This window comes from Piliocolobus tephrosceles, chromosome 8 (genome assembly GCF_002776525.5).
Source record: "Piliocolobus tephrosceles isolate RC106 chromosome 8, ASM277652v3, whole genome shotgun sequence".
NCBI classification, from domain to species: domain Eukaryota; kingdom Metazoa; phylum Chordata; class Mammalia; order Primates; family Cercopithecidae; genus Piliocolobus; species Piliocolobus tephrosceles.
The window spans coordinates 8,006,910-8,025,276 of NC_045441.1; the positions used below are offsets into that span (position 1 = coordinate 8,006,910).

The 18,367-nt window shown below is 44.8% G+C and overlaps 1 protein-coding gene across 1 annotated transcript in view; it reads right to left on the reverse strand.

Moving 5' to 3' along the window:
• KPNA7 (karyopherin subunit alpha 7) overlaps nucleotides 1-16,254 on the reverse strand; it is a 35,548-nt gene extending 19,294 nt beyond the window's left edge. Inside the window, exons 1-5 of the mRNA XM_023192005.1 lie at nucleotides 16,172-16,254; nucleotides 11,650-11,781; nucleotides 4,284-4,366; nucleotides 3,251-3,519; nucleotides 771-853 (exon numbers count right to left, since the gene is read on the reverse strand). Of these exons, the coding sequence (XP_023047773.1) occupies nucleotides 771-853; nucleotides 3,251-3,519; nucleotides 4,284-4,366; nucleotides 11,650-11,781; nucleotides 16,172-16,237 (633 nt within the window). The 5' untranslated portion in view covers nucleotides 16,238-16,254. The remainder of the gene's footprint in view (nucleotides 1-770; nucleotides 854-3,250; nucleotides 3,520-4,283; nucleotides 4,367-11,649; nucleotides 11,782-16,171) is intronic.
• Between the last annotated feature and the right edge of the window lie 2,113 nt (nucleotides 16,255-18,367).

Consider the following 18,367-nt stretch of genomic DNA (forward strand, 5'->3'; position numbering starts at 1 on the left):
CCCTAGAATGGAGATTTCAGTCATCTATTTTGCAAGATGGTAAGCTTGTAGGCCTTTTCCAATGCCTCAAAGAGAAGGATCAGTGCTACGGGCCCCAAAAGACAGAGCTGAGTCAATCTTTACCTAAAATGATACTCAGTCCTAAGCCTCATTATTATTGGGTTTTTTTTTTTTTTTTTTTTTTTTTTTAAGAGACAGAGTCTCAATCTGTCACCCAGACTGGAGTGCAGTGGTATGATCTTAGCTGTCTGCAGCCTCCATCTCCTGGGCTCAAGCAATCCTCCCACTCAGCCTCCTGCATAGCTGAGACTACAAGTAGGCTCTACCATGCTCAGCTATTTTTTTATTTTTAGAAGCAGGGTCTCACTACGTTGCCAGGTTGGTTTTGAACTCTTGGTTTCAAGTGATCCTTCTGTCTTGGCCTAGAAAGCACTGGAATCAGACACGAGCCACCATGCCCAGCCCTGAGCCTTGTTTATAAGGTCCTAAAAGGCCAGGTAGCAGCCACATGATCTAGCATTGATTTGGAAGTACTTCCCAATTTCCCAACATTAGAATTTGTTACCTAACGAGGTTCTCTCTCATTTAAAGACATTCCCTTGGCTTGGCACTGTGGTTCACGCCCATAATCCCAGAACTTTGAGAGGCCGAGGTAGGAGGATTACTTGAGGCCAGGAGTTCAAGACCAGCCTGGGCAGAACAGTGAGGCCCCAACTCTATTAAAATTAAAATTTTAATTCAAAAAAAAAGAGAAAGAAAAAGACACTCACTGGTAGGGTGGGTGAAATCAAGGCTAGCAGATGTGGGATGGCATTGTTTGAGATGACGCTATCTCTGAACTCTGGGCCGTCACCTACAAATAGATCAGAATGTGACATTCAGAGAGAGAACAAAGACAATCCTGAAGTGGGCGACTAATTTTTTAAGAGCATGCAAAGGGCAAGAGATAAAACCTCATTCCCGGGTTTAGCAAGTAGATAGTATAGCCACGTACTAAATTCTGGATCTGTGGCGTGGCTGGTGGGTGGACAGTCCTGATGTGACAGGCAAGCATCACACAGCAGCAACTGCTAGAAGCAGAGGCTGTGGGCATAGTAGAGAAAGCCAACTCAGTCAAGGTGGGCTGGTGGCATCTCACAGCATGGTTCTCAGGAAGACGAAGGCTGGTGCAGGCCAAGTTGTCTTCCCAGAAGACCTTGGCACAGGGCAGCAACTTCCAATGCAACTCAGAACAAAGTCTGGGGATCCGTTGGTGCTGGTGACCAGCCATCGGCTACCTTAGCTAGGATAACAATTTTAGACCCTAGAAGTCCCTATTTGTATTTGTCATCCATCAAGGCAAGGTGTCACATTGTACCATCCAGTCTTGCCTACTTTACTGCACCAAGCAAAATGAGAGACAACTTCTCTAATAGGTACTTTTTCCTTATACAAGTTTTGTTGTTTTCTTTTGGTGGGGGAGGGTGCAGGGGAGGGGGAAATAGGATCTCACTCTGTTGCCCAGGTTGGAGTACAGTAGTGTGATCATAGCTGACTATAGCCTCGACCTCAAGCAATCCTCCTACCTCAGCCTCCTGAGTAGCTGGGAGTACAGGCATGCACCACTATGCCTGGCGAATACTTTCATTTTTTGTAGAGATGAGGTCTCACTACATTGCCCAGGCTGGTCTTCAACTCTGGGCTCAAGCCATCCTCCTACCTCTACCTCCTGAAATGCTGAGATTAAAGGCATGAGCCACTATGCCAAAGCCTCTGCAAACATTTTTTTGTTTTCTTTTAAAGGTTATTTTATATTCTGTTTGCTAATTCTAATATGTGGAGTCCTTGGAGGTCTAATCATACCATTTCTGATGACTCAGTCACAGGCGGTTGTTGCTTCTGTGAACTTGAAAATGCTAATAGTTGGCTGATCTTAATTTGTCAAAATCCTGAGGGACCTAATTGAGTTTTCCCTAGAAAGTCACTGGATTAATGTCAGTCAAGAATCTGGGGCTGGGCGCGGTGGCTCAAGCCTGTAATCCCAGCACTTTGGGAGGCCTAGACGGGCGGATCACGAGGTCAGGAGATTGAGACCATCCTGGCTAACACGGTGAACCCCCGTCTCTACTAAAAAAAATACAAAAAACTAGCCAGGCGAGGTGGCGGGCACCTGTAGTCCCAGCTACTCGGGAGGCTGAGGCAGGAGAATGGCGTAAACCCGGGAGGCGGAGCTTGCAGTGAGCTGAGATCCGGCCACTGCACTCTAGCCCGGGCGACAGAGCGAGACTCTGTCTAAAAAAAAAAAAGAAGAATCTGGGGGCTTCCAACCCTACAGCACTAATTCACTACGCCATGCAGGAAACAGCATCGAGTACCACATTCAGAAAGGTAGTCTTAGGATTCCACTTTCAGGGAAGGCTTGTTAGCCCAAACCAAGGAGTTTTTTTGTTGTTGTTGTTGTTGTTTTGTTTTTTTGTTTTTTGTTGTTTTTTTGGCAAGTTCCCTTAGCAGCTTCCACGGAAGGCAAAGTCCTTCTGGGGTCCTGAGTTATGTAAGGGTCTGTCATAAACTCCCACACTGCATAAGCCAAAAACTTGTTCTTGAAGCCACTAAGCCCTGAGGCTGTAGGACCCTGGTGTTGGCAGATGTCTCTAGTTAGCCTGTGGCTTCAGTATACACTGTATCATCCTGTTTCAGCTTCAATATTTGCCCTCTAGACTTGGATTTGAGCGTTCTTGGTGTTTTGAAACAGAATCTCCCTCTGTTGCCCACATTGGAATGCAGTGGCATGATCTCTGCTCACTGCAACCTCCTCCTCCCAGGTTCAAGTGATTCTCCTGCCTCAGCCTCCTGAGTAGCTGGGACTACAGGGCATGCGCCACCACACCTGGCTAATTTTTGTGTATTTAGTAGAGATGGGGTTCCACCATGTTGGCCAGGCTGGTCTTGAACTCCTGACCTCAAGTTATCCGTCCGCCTTGTCCTCCCAACATGCTAGGATTACAGACATGAACCACCATGCCTGGCCTGGCTTTGAGTTTTGAAACGGCTCATTGTACCCTTGCCAGCACTTCTGGGTATTTACATGGCAAGGGGTTCTGGGACATCGAGTATACCCCCCCACCCAAAGGTTCACTGTGGGACATCGAGTATACCCCCCCACCCAAAGGTTCACCCAAAGTACACCCAAAGGTTCACTGTGTAGAACCCTTACAGTATCCTACACACCTGGCCCCCCCGTCTTCTTAGCCCACTAAGGGGAGAGTCTCACCGGCTATATTACCAAGAGCCCACACTGCCTGTTCACACACAGCCACGTTGGGGGAAGACAGAAGCTCGATCAAGGGCTGGATGGCTCCCCCTTCTACCACGGCTCGAGTCTGCTCCGAAGTTCCCGAAGCAATGTTGGTCAGGGCCCAGGCAGCCTCAAACTGCAAGCAGGGGTAAAGTGATGACTTCAGGAACTCCACCATCCTGGGAATGAGGCCCGCTTCAATGACCAATTTCAGATTGGGGTTCTTTTCCTGGGATAGCATTTTCCTGTTCAATCAAAGAGAAGGTGGGGAGGGGGAGGTCATGTGAGGGAGGTATTGAGGACCTCCTTTTAGGCCAGGTGCAACGGCTCACACCTGTAATCCCAGTACTTTGGGAGGCCAAGGTGGGCAGATCACTTGAGGTCAGGAGGTCAAGAGATGGAGACCAGCCTGGCCAACATGGTGAAATCCCGTCTCTACTAAAAATACAAAAATTAGCTGGGTGTGGTGGTGCATGCCTGTAATCTCAGCTTCTCTGGAGGCTGAGGCAGGAGAATCACTTGAACCCAGTAGGCGGAGGTTGCAGCGAGCCAAGATCATACCACTGCACTCCAGCCTGGGTGACAGTGAGACTCCGTCTCAAAAGAGAAAAAAAGAAAACCTCCTTTTATACGTGTTCTTGGCATTCCTAACTATCAGATGAGCCACATAGCTGGGCCAGAGCTACTTAACATCCTAGTGTTCAGCCGATAGCATTTTTCAGTGGTAAGCCAACATTTTCCCCTTTAAGGTATTATCTACAAGTTGAAATTTCTGTAGAGGCCAATGTAAATTAAGCAATTCATCTCTGACAACACATCGTACCTTTTAAATTGCCCTCAAGGACAGTGTAGAATAGCAATTTCGTCTTTCAGATGGGCCAGCCTTTTCTTATGTTTTACAGGCATGTTGCCAATGCCAAGAAACCAAATAGACCACTGGAGCTCCAGCCACCACTGGAGCTCATTGCTAACTATGAACCTGCAACAGCAGAAGTCTGTTTGGAGATACCTGGCTGTCTGGGTGGCCTGGAAACATAGGACTGGATCTGAGCTATTCACACCTTTGATTATTTCACCCAGAGTGAGGCTGACCTGCAAAGAGAACACATTTCAGGTCAGATTCTCTGCCAAAATGAACTGTAAACATCACTTACTCTAGCCATCATCCATCTGATTAAAACAGCCTGGCTTGAACAGGATGTCCCATCTTGCATGCTGTTCTATATTTGCAGAGGGGAGAATAGTCCATGGATCTCACAGATCTGTGTGACCCTTCCCACGCTTACGGGAGAAGTAATTCCTGTCATTACTTGGATCCCCAGAACATTATTATCCCATGCAGTAAGAACATGCTAGTGAACACAAAACAAAATGGCAGACTAAGGACGTCCAAAAAATTATCTCCTCCATAGGGGCAATGAGAAAACTGACAAAAATAGAATCAACTTTTTCAGCACTGTAGAAATTGACCAAAGGCTGGCGGCCAATTGTTTTATTCAAGCCAGGAAGTGTTTATCCAAGAAAGACAACTGAATTGCAGTAAGAATCATGAGAGCCTTGTGGCATTTTGACTTGCCCTATTCCCGTCCACCCTCAGCTCCATGGTAGCCTTGAAAACCAACAGTCCACAATCATTGTGAAAAACAACAGCCTCACAGCCACTAGAAGAGGCAAAATAGATAGGTGCTCCTTTGGAGCCTCATTCCCAGAAAATTACTATTTGATCTGTCTGGTCATTTCCTGAAAGATCCCACTTACTGACTACTTTGACTCAAAGCTTACTCAATATGAAAAGGCTTTTCCTTAAGAATGTTCGTTGAAAACAGAGGAAGTTGTTTAACTTCACAGCTACCTGAGAGGTTGAATAAGAGTTGGGATAAACAGGCTAACAAAAAAACTTGAAAGGAATATTATGTGAAGGGCTATGCATATGCTTTAAACACACACACACATGCACACACACACACACACACAACTAAGACCCTCAGCTCTTACCTCTCGCTGACCTTGAGGCTCTGTGCAAACAGGAAGTAGAGGCTTATGGCAGAATTGTCAACTACTTGGCTGCGTGGTGAAAGCATACCCCCAACATAGAGTTTCTTGGCAAAATTTGAGTGTTCTTTTCCTTGTGGTTCCCAGTGTTAAAGTAAATCTCTAATTATTAGTTGACCACTAAGCAAACTGAGCAGACACTTCAGCAGCCACACATCACAAAAAGTACAGATTTTAGATAATTAATTCAGAAATTACTGATCACACCCAGCAACAACAACAAACCCTGGGGCAATGAAAAACCTGGTTTCTAGAGTTGTGATACTATTTTAAATGACTAGTTTTCAACAAAGATTATGAGACAAGCAAAGAAAGTGTGCCACACACATATACATATATATGTGAAAAAAGCAGTCAATAGAAATAGTCCCTGAGGAGACCAGATGTTGAACTAGACAAATGATTTTAAATCTAGCCAAAGAACTAAACCATGACTAAAGAACTAAAGTGCAAGAATGGTGTCTCACTAAATAGAGACTATCAGCGAACAGATAACAGTTACTGGAAGGAGCCAGATACAAATTCTGGAATTGGAGAATAACTGAAACAAAAAATTCACTAAAGGGGCTTAACAGCAGATTTAAGCAGACATAATAAAGCCGCAGTGAAGCTGAAGATAGGCTAATTGCAATTATCCAGTCTGAGGAAGGTAACACACAAAAGAGACTGAAGATGAAAATTGACAGATCTTTAGAGATCTGTGGGACATCATCAAGGATACCAACAAATGCAGAATAGGAAGGAGAAGAGAGAAAGAGGCAGAAAGTATATTTAAAGAAATAATGGCCAAAGAAATTCCCAAATCCAGTAGAATAATTAATCTACACATCCGAAAAGCTCGATGAACTCCAAATAGAATAAATTCCAAGATCCAAACATTTATAATCTAACTGTTGAAAGCCAAAGCTATAAAATCAAAAACATTGAAACCAGCAAAAGAGAAGCAATTCATGTACAAAGTGTCAATAAGATTAACAGCCGATTTCTTGTCAGAAAGCATCAAGGCCAAAAAGCTGAGGTGCAGTGAGCCAAGGTCACACCTTTGCACTCCAGCCTGGGTGACAAGAGTGAAATTCCATCTCAAAGAAAAAAAAAAAAAAAACACTTTACCAACTTTACAAAAAAAAATTCTCACTCACTCTTTGAGGCTAGTATTACTCTGATACCAAACCAAGGGTATTGTAAGACAAGTATACACTAATATCCCTCATAACTACTGATGCAGAAATTCAACAAAATAGGAGGAAACCGAATGCAGAAACTTTTGAAACATATGTTCAACATATTGGTCATCATGATGAATTAGCATTTGAACTCATGAATTCAGGAGTGAATTTAACATGTGAAAAAAATCAACATAGTACCCTGTATTAATAAAGGGGGGAACCCACATGATAATCTCAATGCAGAAGAAACATTTAACAAAATTCAACGTACTTCCATAATTTTAAAAAACCACTCAACAAACTGGAATAAAAGGAAACTTCTTCATTCTGATAAAGGCATCTACAAAGAACTCAGAGGTAGCCTCACACTTAATGGTGAAAGTCTAAAAGGTTTCCCCCAAGATTAGGAATAAGACAAGGATGCTACTCTTTTCACTGTTATCCAACATGGCATTGGAAGTTCTAGATGCATTAATTAGGCAACAAATAAAGTGCATCCAGATTGGAAAGGAAGAAATAAAACTATTTGCAAGTGACATAATCTTATATGTAGAAAATCCTAAGGAATTTACACAAAAAGCCTAGAGCTAATAAATTCAGCTAGATTGCAGAACTGATATACAAAAATTAATTGTATCTTTAAACACTAGTAGTGATCAAAAATCAAAATAAAGCAATTTAATTTACAACATAAAAAGAATAAAATGCTTAGTAATAAATTTATCAAAAGAAATCCAAGAGTTATATGATTCAAACTGTAAAAATAAAAAATAAAAAAATAAGGAGAACGGAAATGAAAAGGTATCCCATGTTCATGGACTGGAAGACTTAACATTGTTAAGATGGCAATACTCCAACCTTTTAAGTTCAATGACTCCTTTCTATAGGTTCAATGCAATCTCCATCAAAATCAGAGCTGCCTTTATTGTAGAAATTGACAAACTGATTGTAAGATTCATATGGAAATACAAGGGATCCAGAAGAGCCAAAATTATATTGAAAAAAGAACAAATCTGGAAGACTTATCCTTGCCAATTTTGAAACTTACCACAAAACTACAGTAATCAAACCTTTGATGACATAAAAATAAACATATAGATCAATGGAAGAGAACTGAGAGTCCACAAATGAATCCCCACATTCATGGTCAATTGATTTTTTGACAAAGGTACCAAGACAATTCAATGGGTAGAAAATAGTCTCACTAAATACTTGTACTGGTACAACTATTTATCACATGCAAAAGCACAAAGTTGGACTCCTACTCTCACCATTTACAAAAATTAACTCCAAATGGCTCAAAGGCCTAAAAGAGCTAAAATTATACTCTTAGAAATATAGACATAAATCTTTGTGACCTTGGATTAGACAATGAATTCTTAGATATGATGCCTAAAACACAACCAAGAAAATAAACTAGACTTCTTCTAAATTAAAAACTTTTATGCTTTAAAGGATACTATCAAGAAAGTAAAAAGACAACCCACAGAACAGAATGTATTTCCAAGTCATATCTGCTAAGGTTTAATATCTAGAATATATAAATATATAAAGTCATATCTGCTAAGGTTTAATATCTAGAATATATAAATATCTAGAAATTATAAGGTTTAATATCTAGAATATATAATCAACAAAAAATAATTTGACTTAAAAATGGACAAAGGACTTGAATTTTTTTTTTTTTGGTGGCGGGGACAGTCTCGCTCTGTTACTTAGGCTGGAATGCAGTGGCACAATCTCAGCTCACTGCTCAAGCTATTCTCCTGCTTCAGCCTCCCAAGTAGCTGGGAATATAGGCATATGCCACCACACCCAGCTAATTTTTATATTTTTAGTGGAGACGGGGTTTCACCATGTTGGCCAGCATGGTCTCGAATGCCTGACTTCAAGTGATCCACCCACCTCAGCCTCCCAATATGCTGGGATTATAGGCATGAGCCACCAGGCCTGGCTAATTTTTATATTTTTCATAGAGATGCAGTTTCACCATGTTGGCCAGGCTGGTCTTGAACTCCTGAGCTCAAGTGATCCTCCTGCTTCAGCCTCCCAATGTGCTGGGATTCCAAGCATGAGCCACCATGCCCGGCATCTGCTTTTGTCATCACATTGCTCTTCTTATAAGAATCGTCGAATGCCAGGCCCACCCAGATAATTCAGGATCACCTATCTCAAAAATCCTTAACTTAATCACATCTGCTACATCCCTTTTGTCAGAGTAACATTCACAGGTGTGGGTATTAGAAGATGCAGACGCTTGGGGTGCCATGATACAGTCTACCACAAAGAGTGAAATAGGCTTAGTACATAACCCAGTTATTCTCAGTGGAACTGAAGACACCTATCCACACAAAAACTTGTATACAGGATGTTAATAACAGCACTCATCATAATAACCAAAAAGTAGAAACAACTCAAAAGTCCCCCAACTAATAAATGGATAAACAGGCCAGGCGCGGTGGCTCACGCCTGTAATCCCAGCACTTTGGGAGGCCAAGGCAGGCGGATTGCTTGAGGTCAGGAGTTCAAGGCCAGCCTAGCCAACATGGTGAAACCCCGTCTCTACTAAAATACAAAATTAGCGGGTGACACACGCCTGTAATCCTAGCTTCTCAGGAGGCTGAGGCAGGAGAATGGCTTGATCCTGGGAAGCGAAAGTTGCAGTGAGCCAAGCTTGTGCCATTGCACTCCAGCCTGGGTGACAGAGTAAGACTCCATCTCACAAATAAATGGATAACAAAATGTGGTCTCTCCATACAACAGAATATCATTCTGCCCAAAAGGAATGAAGTATTGATACATGCTAAAACATGGATGAACTTTGAAAACATAAAAGCTCAACACAAAAGCTCACATGTTGTATGATTGCATTTATAGGGAATGTCTAGAAGAGGTCATTCCAGAGAGACAGAAAGTAGACTAGTGTTTGCAGAGACGGTGGGGGATGAGGAATGGAGAGTGACTCCTGAATGAGTGTGGAGTTTCTGTTTGAGTTGATGAATAGGTTCTGGAATTAGCTAGTGGCAATGGTTGCACAACTTTGTGACTATACTAGAAACCACTGGTTAGGTAAAGAGTGAATTTTGATGTGAATTATACCTTTATTTCTTTAAAAAATATGCTAATACACTGGGTGTGGTCGCTCACGCCTGTAATCCCAGCACTCAGGGAGGCCGAGGCAGACGGTTCATGAGGTCAGGGGATCAAGACCATTCTGGCTAACACGGTGAAATACCATCTCTACTAAAAATACAAAAAACAGGTCGAGTGTGGTGGCAGGCACCTGTAGTCCCAGCTACTCGGGAGGCTGAGGCAGGAGAATGGCGTGAACCCAGGAGGCGGAGGTTGCAGTGAGCCAAGATCGTACCACTGAACTCCAGCCTGGTCAACAGAGTGAGATTCCATCTTAAATAAATAAATAAATACACAAGTACATAAATAATAAATTTTTTAAAAAGCTAATATAGGACCAAAAGGAAAACAACTATTTTTGGGTTTTTTGTTGTTGTTTTTTGAGATGGAATCTCACTTTGTCACCCAGGTTGGAGTGCAGTGGCACGATTTTGGCTCACTGCAACCTCCGTCTCCCAGGTTCAAGTGACTCTCCTGCCTCAGCCTCCTGAGCAGCTGGGATTACAGGTGCACGCCACCACGCCCAGCTAATTTTTTGTATTCTTAGTAGAGATGGGGTTTCACCATGTTGGCCAGGCTGGTCTTAAACTCCTGACCTCAGGTGATCCACTCGCCTTGTCCTCCCAAAGTGCTAGGATTATAAGCATAAGCCACTGTCCCCGGCCTTTTTTTCCTTTTGTTTCATACCTTCCTTGGATGGGGGGATTCTAGGGACTGCTCCAAACAAATGAAGCTAATTAGAGATCTAGTTCGGACTCCTGTGGCAATTCAGAGAATGACTACACATTTCACTGATGAATGGGAATGTGTCATAGGACCCACCCACTTGACAAAAATGGAACCAGTCTCTGCCCTCTATGAGCCCTAAGCCGAGCAGGGTAAAAAGGGTGCATGTGGGTGGTTAAGGTAGGACAGTGGTGTACCCCAAAAGAATACAGAGACGCCATTATTGAGGTGCTAAGAAGGAAAACTTCCCCGGTCGAGGCGTTCAGTATTCACAAAAACCAGACTAAACTTGAAGTCAACCCAGGATCTGCATTTAATGAGGTTGGGGCTGAGAAATAACCTTCACCCATCCTCATTTCCTCGGTTTTCAGGCTTAGGGGTAGCAAGTAAATTTTCAATTAGAAATATCACTTTTGGGCTGGGCACAGTGGCTCAAGCCTGTAATCCCAGCACTTTGGGAGGCCGAGACGGGCGGATCACAAGGTCAGGAGATCAAGACCATCCTGGCTAACACGGTGAAACCCCAACTCTACTAAAAAAAAAAAAAATACAAAAAACTAGCCGGGCAAGGTGGCGGGCGCCTGTAGTCCCAGCTACTCGGGAGGCTGAGGCAGGAGAATGGCGTAAACCTGGGAGGCGGAGCTTGCAGTGAGCTGAGATCGCGCCACTGCGCTCCAGCCTGGGCGACAGAGCTAGACTCCGTCTCAAAAAAAAAAAAGAAAAAAAGAAATATCACTTTTGGCCAGGTGCAGTGGCTCACACCTGTAATCCCAGCACTTTGGGAGTCTGAGGCAGGCAGGTCACTTGAGTCCAGGGGTTCAAGACCATCCTGGGCAACATGGCAAAATCCTGTCTCTACAAAAAATACAAAAATTCACGAGGCATGGTAGTGAGTGCCTGTAGTCCCATATATGCTGGAAGCTGAGGCAGGAGGCTCGCTTGAACCCAGGAAGGTTAGGGCTGCAATGAGCTCTGACTGTGACACTGTACTCTGTCCTGGGTGATAGAATGAGACCCTGCCTCAAAAAATAAAAATTAAAAAAAATTAAAAAGTAAAACAAAAGAAATAGCACCTTCTCCATCCCACACTAGAACCTCGATTCCACAGACTCAGAGCCATAGGAGTAACGGCCATTAGCCTTTTGACAAAGGCAGTTTAGCTCAAACCACAATCTCTTCACTCCTTTCTTTAAAAGGCCGAAGAGTTTGCAAGCTCTGAATTTATTAAACATTATCCAGCCAGAGACACTTGCTAAGAACATATTTTGCCCAAGACTACTCTAAACACTACGTACTGACCGCCACCCCTTTGGCTGGTTTTTCAGGTGTGTCAGGGCAGAAGCTCGTGATATTCCTTCTCTTTAAGGTTTGTTCATCTTTCTTGGCCTTTCGGAGCTCCAGGCTGACCGCCATCCTCTGCTGTCGCCTCAGCTAGTGAGGAAAAGAAATTGGAGCATTTAGAACCGGGAGTGGGGATGTCACCACATGTAGAACCCAGGAGTGAGGACGCCACATTTAGTTTGTCAAACATGTTTCAAATCATCCAATTTCATTTTCACAGATACAATAGGCTGGAAGAGTTCAGATCACACAGTTAGCAAATCATCTCAGCTCTGTTTACCTCCTCTTTTCTCTTACACCACGTCTAGAAAATAATTTGATCTTCCTTCCAAAATAAAGCAGGACCATGCACAACCTTGACAGGCCGGGATTCTCAGCTGTAAAAACACTTCAGCAAAGCATCCCATTGCCCTAAGTCTGAACACATCTTCAATGACGCTGATGATTTCCTGAAGAGTATTGCTGCTTCCTGAATGTGCGCAGGCCTTTTCAGTGGTGGCTAGGATAGGTGGTGCTGGGGACAATTGGGGGACTGCCCATGTCCTAGACACCCTGATCATTTCCACTATATATAGATATATATTATTTTACATATTATATAATATAATAATATATATATTTTATATTTTTTATATTATATATTACATAATATATCAAATACATCAAATATTTATATATAATATAAATATATATTATATATTTTATATATTATATATTTTTTATATTTTTTTTTCTTTTTGAGATGGAGTCTTACTCTTTCACCCAGGCTGGAGTGCAGTGGCATGATCTCAGCCCACTACAACCTCTGCCTCTGGGGTTCAAGCCATTCTTGTGCCTCAGCCTCCCAAGTAGCTGGGATTACAGGCATCTGTCACCACACCTGGCTAATTTTTGTATTTTTAGTAGAGATGGGGTTTCTCCATGTTAGCCAGGCTGCTCTCGAATTCCTCAGCTCAAGTGATCCACCTGCCTCAGTCTCCCAAAGTGCTAAGATTATAGGCTGAGCAACTGTGCATGGTCCATATCCACTATTAATAAAACCTGTCTATAAGCCATAAAGCCTTCATCCCCAAAACTACATACTGAGGGAGATTAAAATTAAAATGAGGCTGGGCATCGTAACTCGTGCCTCTAATCCCAGCACTTTGGGAGGTCAAGGTGGGAGGATCACTGAGACCAGGAATTCCAGACCAGCCTGGAACATAGCAAGACCCTTTTTCTACCAAAAAAAATTAGCTGGGCATGGTAGCATGCACCTGTAGTCCCAGCTACTTGGGAGGCTGAGGTGGGAGGTGGGAGGATCCCTTGAGCCAGGGAAGTCTAGGCTGCAGTGAGCTATGATTGTACCACTGCACTCCAGACTGGGCAATAGAGTGAGACCCTGCCTCTAAAAAAACACACGCTCTCTCTCTCGCTAGCTCTCTCTGCCAGTTAATGACTCAAACTTTATAGTATTAAGAATCCTGAGGAAATGACCTAACTTTCTAGATAGCTGAGCTTAGGCTGAAGACATTTCAGGAACAATTATAAAGAAGTCACCATGTATTAGATACTTTTGTTTCCTTAAGCTACTTAATTCTTGCTTGAAAAAGGGCCATCAACTGGGCACAGTGGCTCATGCCTGCAATCTCAGCACTTTGGGAGGCCAAGGCAGGAGGACTGCTCGAGCTCAGGAATTCAAGAATAGCCTGGCCAACATAGTGAGACCCTGTCCCTACAAAGAAAAATAAAAAATTAGGCAGGTATGGCGCTACTTATGAGGCTGAGGTGGGAGGATCACTTGAGCCTGGGAGGCAGAGGATGCGGTCAACTATGATCGTGCCACTGTACTCCAGCCTGGATGACAGAGCAAGACCATGTATCAAATAATAAAAGGAAAAAACGTAAAAGGGTCGTGGTGGCATTGTATGGCAAGGCAGGAACATCTTTGGGAATCACTGAGCCCACCACACTGTTGTCCTGTCACTAGGCAGGTCTTCCCTGTAAACACTTTTGTATCTTTCTCTCTTCTCTCTGGCAGGCCCTTGCTGTTGCTATGAAGACTCAATTCCTTTGTTCTCACTGATTTCCTTTCATCTGCAGTGGTTCTGGAAGCCAGACAGCTTCTTTGTTGGAATAGGTTACTGTAAGAGTGATTTGGTTCCTGGGCCAGGCACAGTGGCTCACGCCTGTAATCCCAGCACTTTGGGAGGCCGAGGCAGGGGGATCACGAGGTCAGGAGATTGAGACCATCCTGGCCAACATGGTGAAACCCTACCTCTACCAAAACACACACAAAAAATTAGCCATGCGTGGTGGCAGGCACCTGTAGTCCCAGCTACCTGGGAGGCTGAGGGAGGAGAATTGCTTGAATCCAGGAGGTGGAGGTTGCAGTGAGCCGAGATCACACCATTGCACTCCAGCCTGGTGACAGAGCAAGACTTTGTCTCAATAAAATAAAAATAAAAATAAAAATAAAAAGTGATTTTGTTCCTGATGGTGGCATAACCAGGCTGCTGTGACCCTGTGCTTCCCTCATTCTCCTCATCAGGCTTTTGGATTCCCAAGGTGGAGCTAAACTTATACGATGCCAGTCAGGATACAGAGATGGGGGCTGGGTGCAGTGGCTCACGCCTGTAATCCCAGCACTTTGGGAGGCCAAGGCAGGCAGATCACCTGGGAGATGATCCCAGGATCTGGGATCCCAGATCCTGGGAGGCCAGGAATTAGAGACCAGCCTGGCCAACATGGCAAAACCCTGTCTCCATTAAAAATGCAAAAAATTAGCCAAGTGTAATGGTGCACATCTGTAATCCCAGCTACTTGGGAGGCCGAGGCATGAGAATCGCTTGAACCTGGGAGGCAGAGGTTACAGTGAGCCGAGATTGCGCTGTTGCACTCCAGCCTGGACTATGAAGCGAGTCTTCATCGCAAAAATAAAGAGATGGAGGACAGAGCTAGCAACAGAAAACTATGCTACTGAAGAAGCTGAGTGAGAGTTAGAATCCATATATGCAGTACAGACCCCCCCCCCCCCCCCCCCCCCCGACTGTCCCCCGCCCTTGGGCTCAACCGGGCAGCAAGAACAGCCTGGACTTCTCAGTTCCAAGCCCTATTTCTACAAGGCATGCTTGTTGGCCATACCTATATGCTGACGTTTTAGCTCCTTGGTAAGCCTCATTGACATGAGCAGCTGTAAATACCTGTATACTGGCCCCTGGGGAAGCCATCCAGCCCCTTAGAAATAAGTAGCAGCCTGGTTTTTTGTTTTTTTTCAGATGAAGTCTCGCACTGTTGCCCAGGGTGGAGTGCAGTGGCACAATCTCGGCTCACTGCAACCTCTGCCTCCCAGGTTCAAGCAGTTCTTCTGCCTCAGCCCCCCAAGCAGCTGGGATTACAGGCCTCCGCCACCACGCCCATCTAATTTTTTATATTTTTAGTACAGACAGGGTTTCACCACATTGGTCAGGCTGGTCTCGAACTCCTGACCTCAAGTGATTTGCCCACTTCAGCCTCCCAAAGTGCTGGGATTACAGGCGTGAGCCACCACGCCCAGCCCAGCCCGGTTTTTGGTTTGGTTTTGTTTTAGAGAGGGTCTGGCTCTGTCACCCAGACTGGAGTGCAGTGGCACAATCACAGTTCACTGCAGCCTTGAACTCCTGGGCTCAAGCAATCCTCCCGCCTCAGCCACCAGAGTAGCTGAGATTACAGGTACATGCCACCACACCTGGCTGGTTTTGTGTTTTTGTAGAGATGGAGGTCTTGGTATGTTACCCAGGCTGACCTAGAACTCCTGTCCTCAAGCGATCCTCCCACCTTGGCCTCCCAAACAAAGTGCTGGGAACACAGGCATGAGCCACAACACCCAGCTAAGCAGCCCTGTTTTATGAAGAAACTGGGGTTCTGAAATTAAATAATTGCAAGATTCCATGGAAACTTTGATTTGATTTCACAGTTGTCTGGCTCCTAAGTCCACATGCTTTTGTCTTCCCCACCTTTAATATTTTATGATGAAAATAGCAAACATACAGAAAAGTTGAAAGGTTGATTCAGGGAAACACCTAGGCATCTATCTAAAGAACTTTTGCTATATTTGCCCTATCAACCCATCTCTCCACCACCACCACTCCCCATCCTCCCCTCTTTTTTTTTGAGATGGAGTTTCTCTCTTGTAGCCCAGGCTGGAGTGCAGTGGCATGATCTCAGCTCACTGCAACCTCCACTTCCTGGGTTCAAGCAATTCTCCTGCCTCAGCCTCCCAAGTAGCTGGGATTACAAGTGCATGCCACCACGCCCAGGTAGTTTCTGTATTTTTAGTAGAGACGGGGTTACACCATATTAACCAGGATGGTCTTAATCTCCTGACCTCGTGTTCTGCCTGCCTCAGCCTCTCAAAGTGTTGGGATTACAGGCATGAGCCACCGTGCCGGGTCTCTTCACCCCATTTTTTATGCAGATTGTACTGACCCCCAATAGAAGCAGGTAGGTGCTTTATACTCACAGATGCATCTTTGCCGCAGTACTTAAATTTTCTCCGCCTGTCTTCTGGAGCATCTAAGGTCGGCATATTGACTGGAAGTGGTAAGTTACCTGCAGGTTGGACAGGAATAAAGAAATTTTCAGCGCCCATTATGTGGGTTATTATGTATCATCAGGCTCTAACCCTTAAAGGGCTCACAGTGGAACAGACAGCAGACCCAGGAAGCTAGCCTTTTTTTTTTTTTTTTTTGAGATGGAGTCTCGCTCTGTTACCCAGGCTCAAGTGCAGTGGCAGGATATCAGCTCACTGCAATCTCCACCTCCCTGGTTCAAGCAGTTATCCTGCCTCAGCCTCCCAAGTAGCTGGGATTACAGGCACCTGCCACCATGCCCGGCTAATTTTTGTATTTTTAGTAGAGATGGGGGTTTCACCATGTTGGCCAGGCTGGTCTTGAACTCCTGACCTTGTGATCTGCCTGCCGCAGCCTCCCAAAGTGCTGGGATTACAGACATGAGCCACCGTGCCCAGCCAGCGTTTTTTATTTTTTGAGACCAGGGAAACAGAGAGTTAGAACCCATATACACAGCACAGACTCCCCGTCCCCAACCCTTGGGCTCAAGCTGGCAGCAAGAACAACAGTCTGGACTTCTCCAGTTCCATGTCCCGTTGCTGCAAGGCTGCTTGTTGGCATCAGGGAGTCACTCTGTCACCCAGGCTGGAGTGCAGTGGCACAATCACAGCTCACTGCAACCTTAACTTCCTGGACTCACGTGATCCACCCACCTCAGCCTCTTGAGTAGCTGGGACTGCAGGCCTGAACCACCACACCTGGTTTATTTTTTGTTTTTTTGTTTGTTTTTGTAAAGTCGGCATTTCACCATGTTGCTGAGGCTGGTCTTGTACTCCTGAGCTCAAGTGATCCTCCCACAGTGCTGGGATGACAGGCACGAACCCGATGTCAGCTTCTGTAAGCATCACCACGCCAGCTCAGTAGACTGTGAGCACTGTGGGAGCACCAAGACGACCAACACTGGGCATAGCAGTAAAGGAAACCTTTTAAAGGTGCTTTGGTTTCATCTGGGTTCTCAATGAGGCAGATGGGCTGGTTGTCATATATAGAAACCTTTCATGCCAGGCGCAGTGGCTCACGCCTATAATCCCAGCACTTTGGGAGGCCGAGGCAGGCGGATCACTTGAGGCCAGGAGTTCAAGATCAGCCTGGGCAACATGGGAAAACCCCATCTCTACTAGAAATACAAAAATTAGCCAGGCATAGTGGTAGACACCTACGATTCTAGCTATTTGGGAGGCTGAGGCAGGAGGATCACTTGAATCCAGGAGGCGGAAGTTCTCGTGAGCTCAGATAGCACCACTGCACTCCAGCCTGGGCAACAGAACAAGACTCCATCTCAAAAAAAAAAAAAAGAAAAGAAAAATATCTGATTAGCCAGGCACAGTGGCTCATGCCTGTAATCCCAGCAACTTGAGAGGTTAAGGTGGAGAACTGCTTAAGGCCAGGCATTCAAGACCAGCCTGGGCAACAAAGCAAGACCCTGTCTCTACAAAAAATATAAAAATAAGCTGGGCGTGGTGGTGTGTACCTGTAGTCCCAGTTACTTCAGGCTGAGGTGGGAGGATTTCTGGAGCCCAGGAAGTCAAGGCTGTAGTGAGCCATGATTGCACCACTGAACTCCATCCTGGGCGACAGTGAGACCCTGTCTCAAAAAATAAAATAAAAAGGAAAAAAAAAAAAAAAGGAAGATGTTCTCTCTGGCCAGGTGCGGTAGCTCACAACTGTAATTCCAGCACTGGAAGGCCAAGGTGGACACATTGCTTGAGCCCCGGAGTTGGAGGCTGCAGCGAGCCATTATTACACCACTGCACTCCAGCCTGGACAGCACAGCCAGACCCTGTCTCTAAAGCACGTTGTTAAAAAACTACAAAAACAAAACCAAGAAGAATCTGATCTAACTCTCCTGCTTAAAAAACTCTCTCCTGGCTACCCATTGAGTTTAGAAGAAAATTCACTTTCTACACCAGCCCCAGCCCACTTCACCTCCAACAACTCTTTCGTTGATCATTGTGTTCTAGACCCCTGGGCTTCGTTATCAAGTATTCCAGGTTCATTGTACTTGGGCCTTTGAAGGAGCTGCTCTGCCCAGGATCTCTGCACACTTGGCTCCTCTTCAGTCTCTGCTTAAACATCTCTGAAAGCCC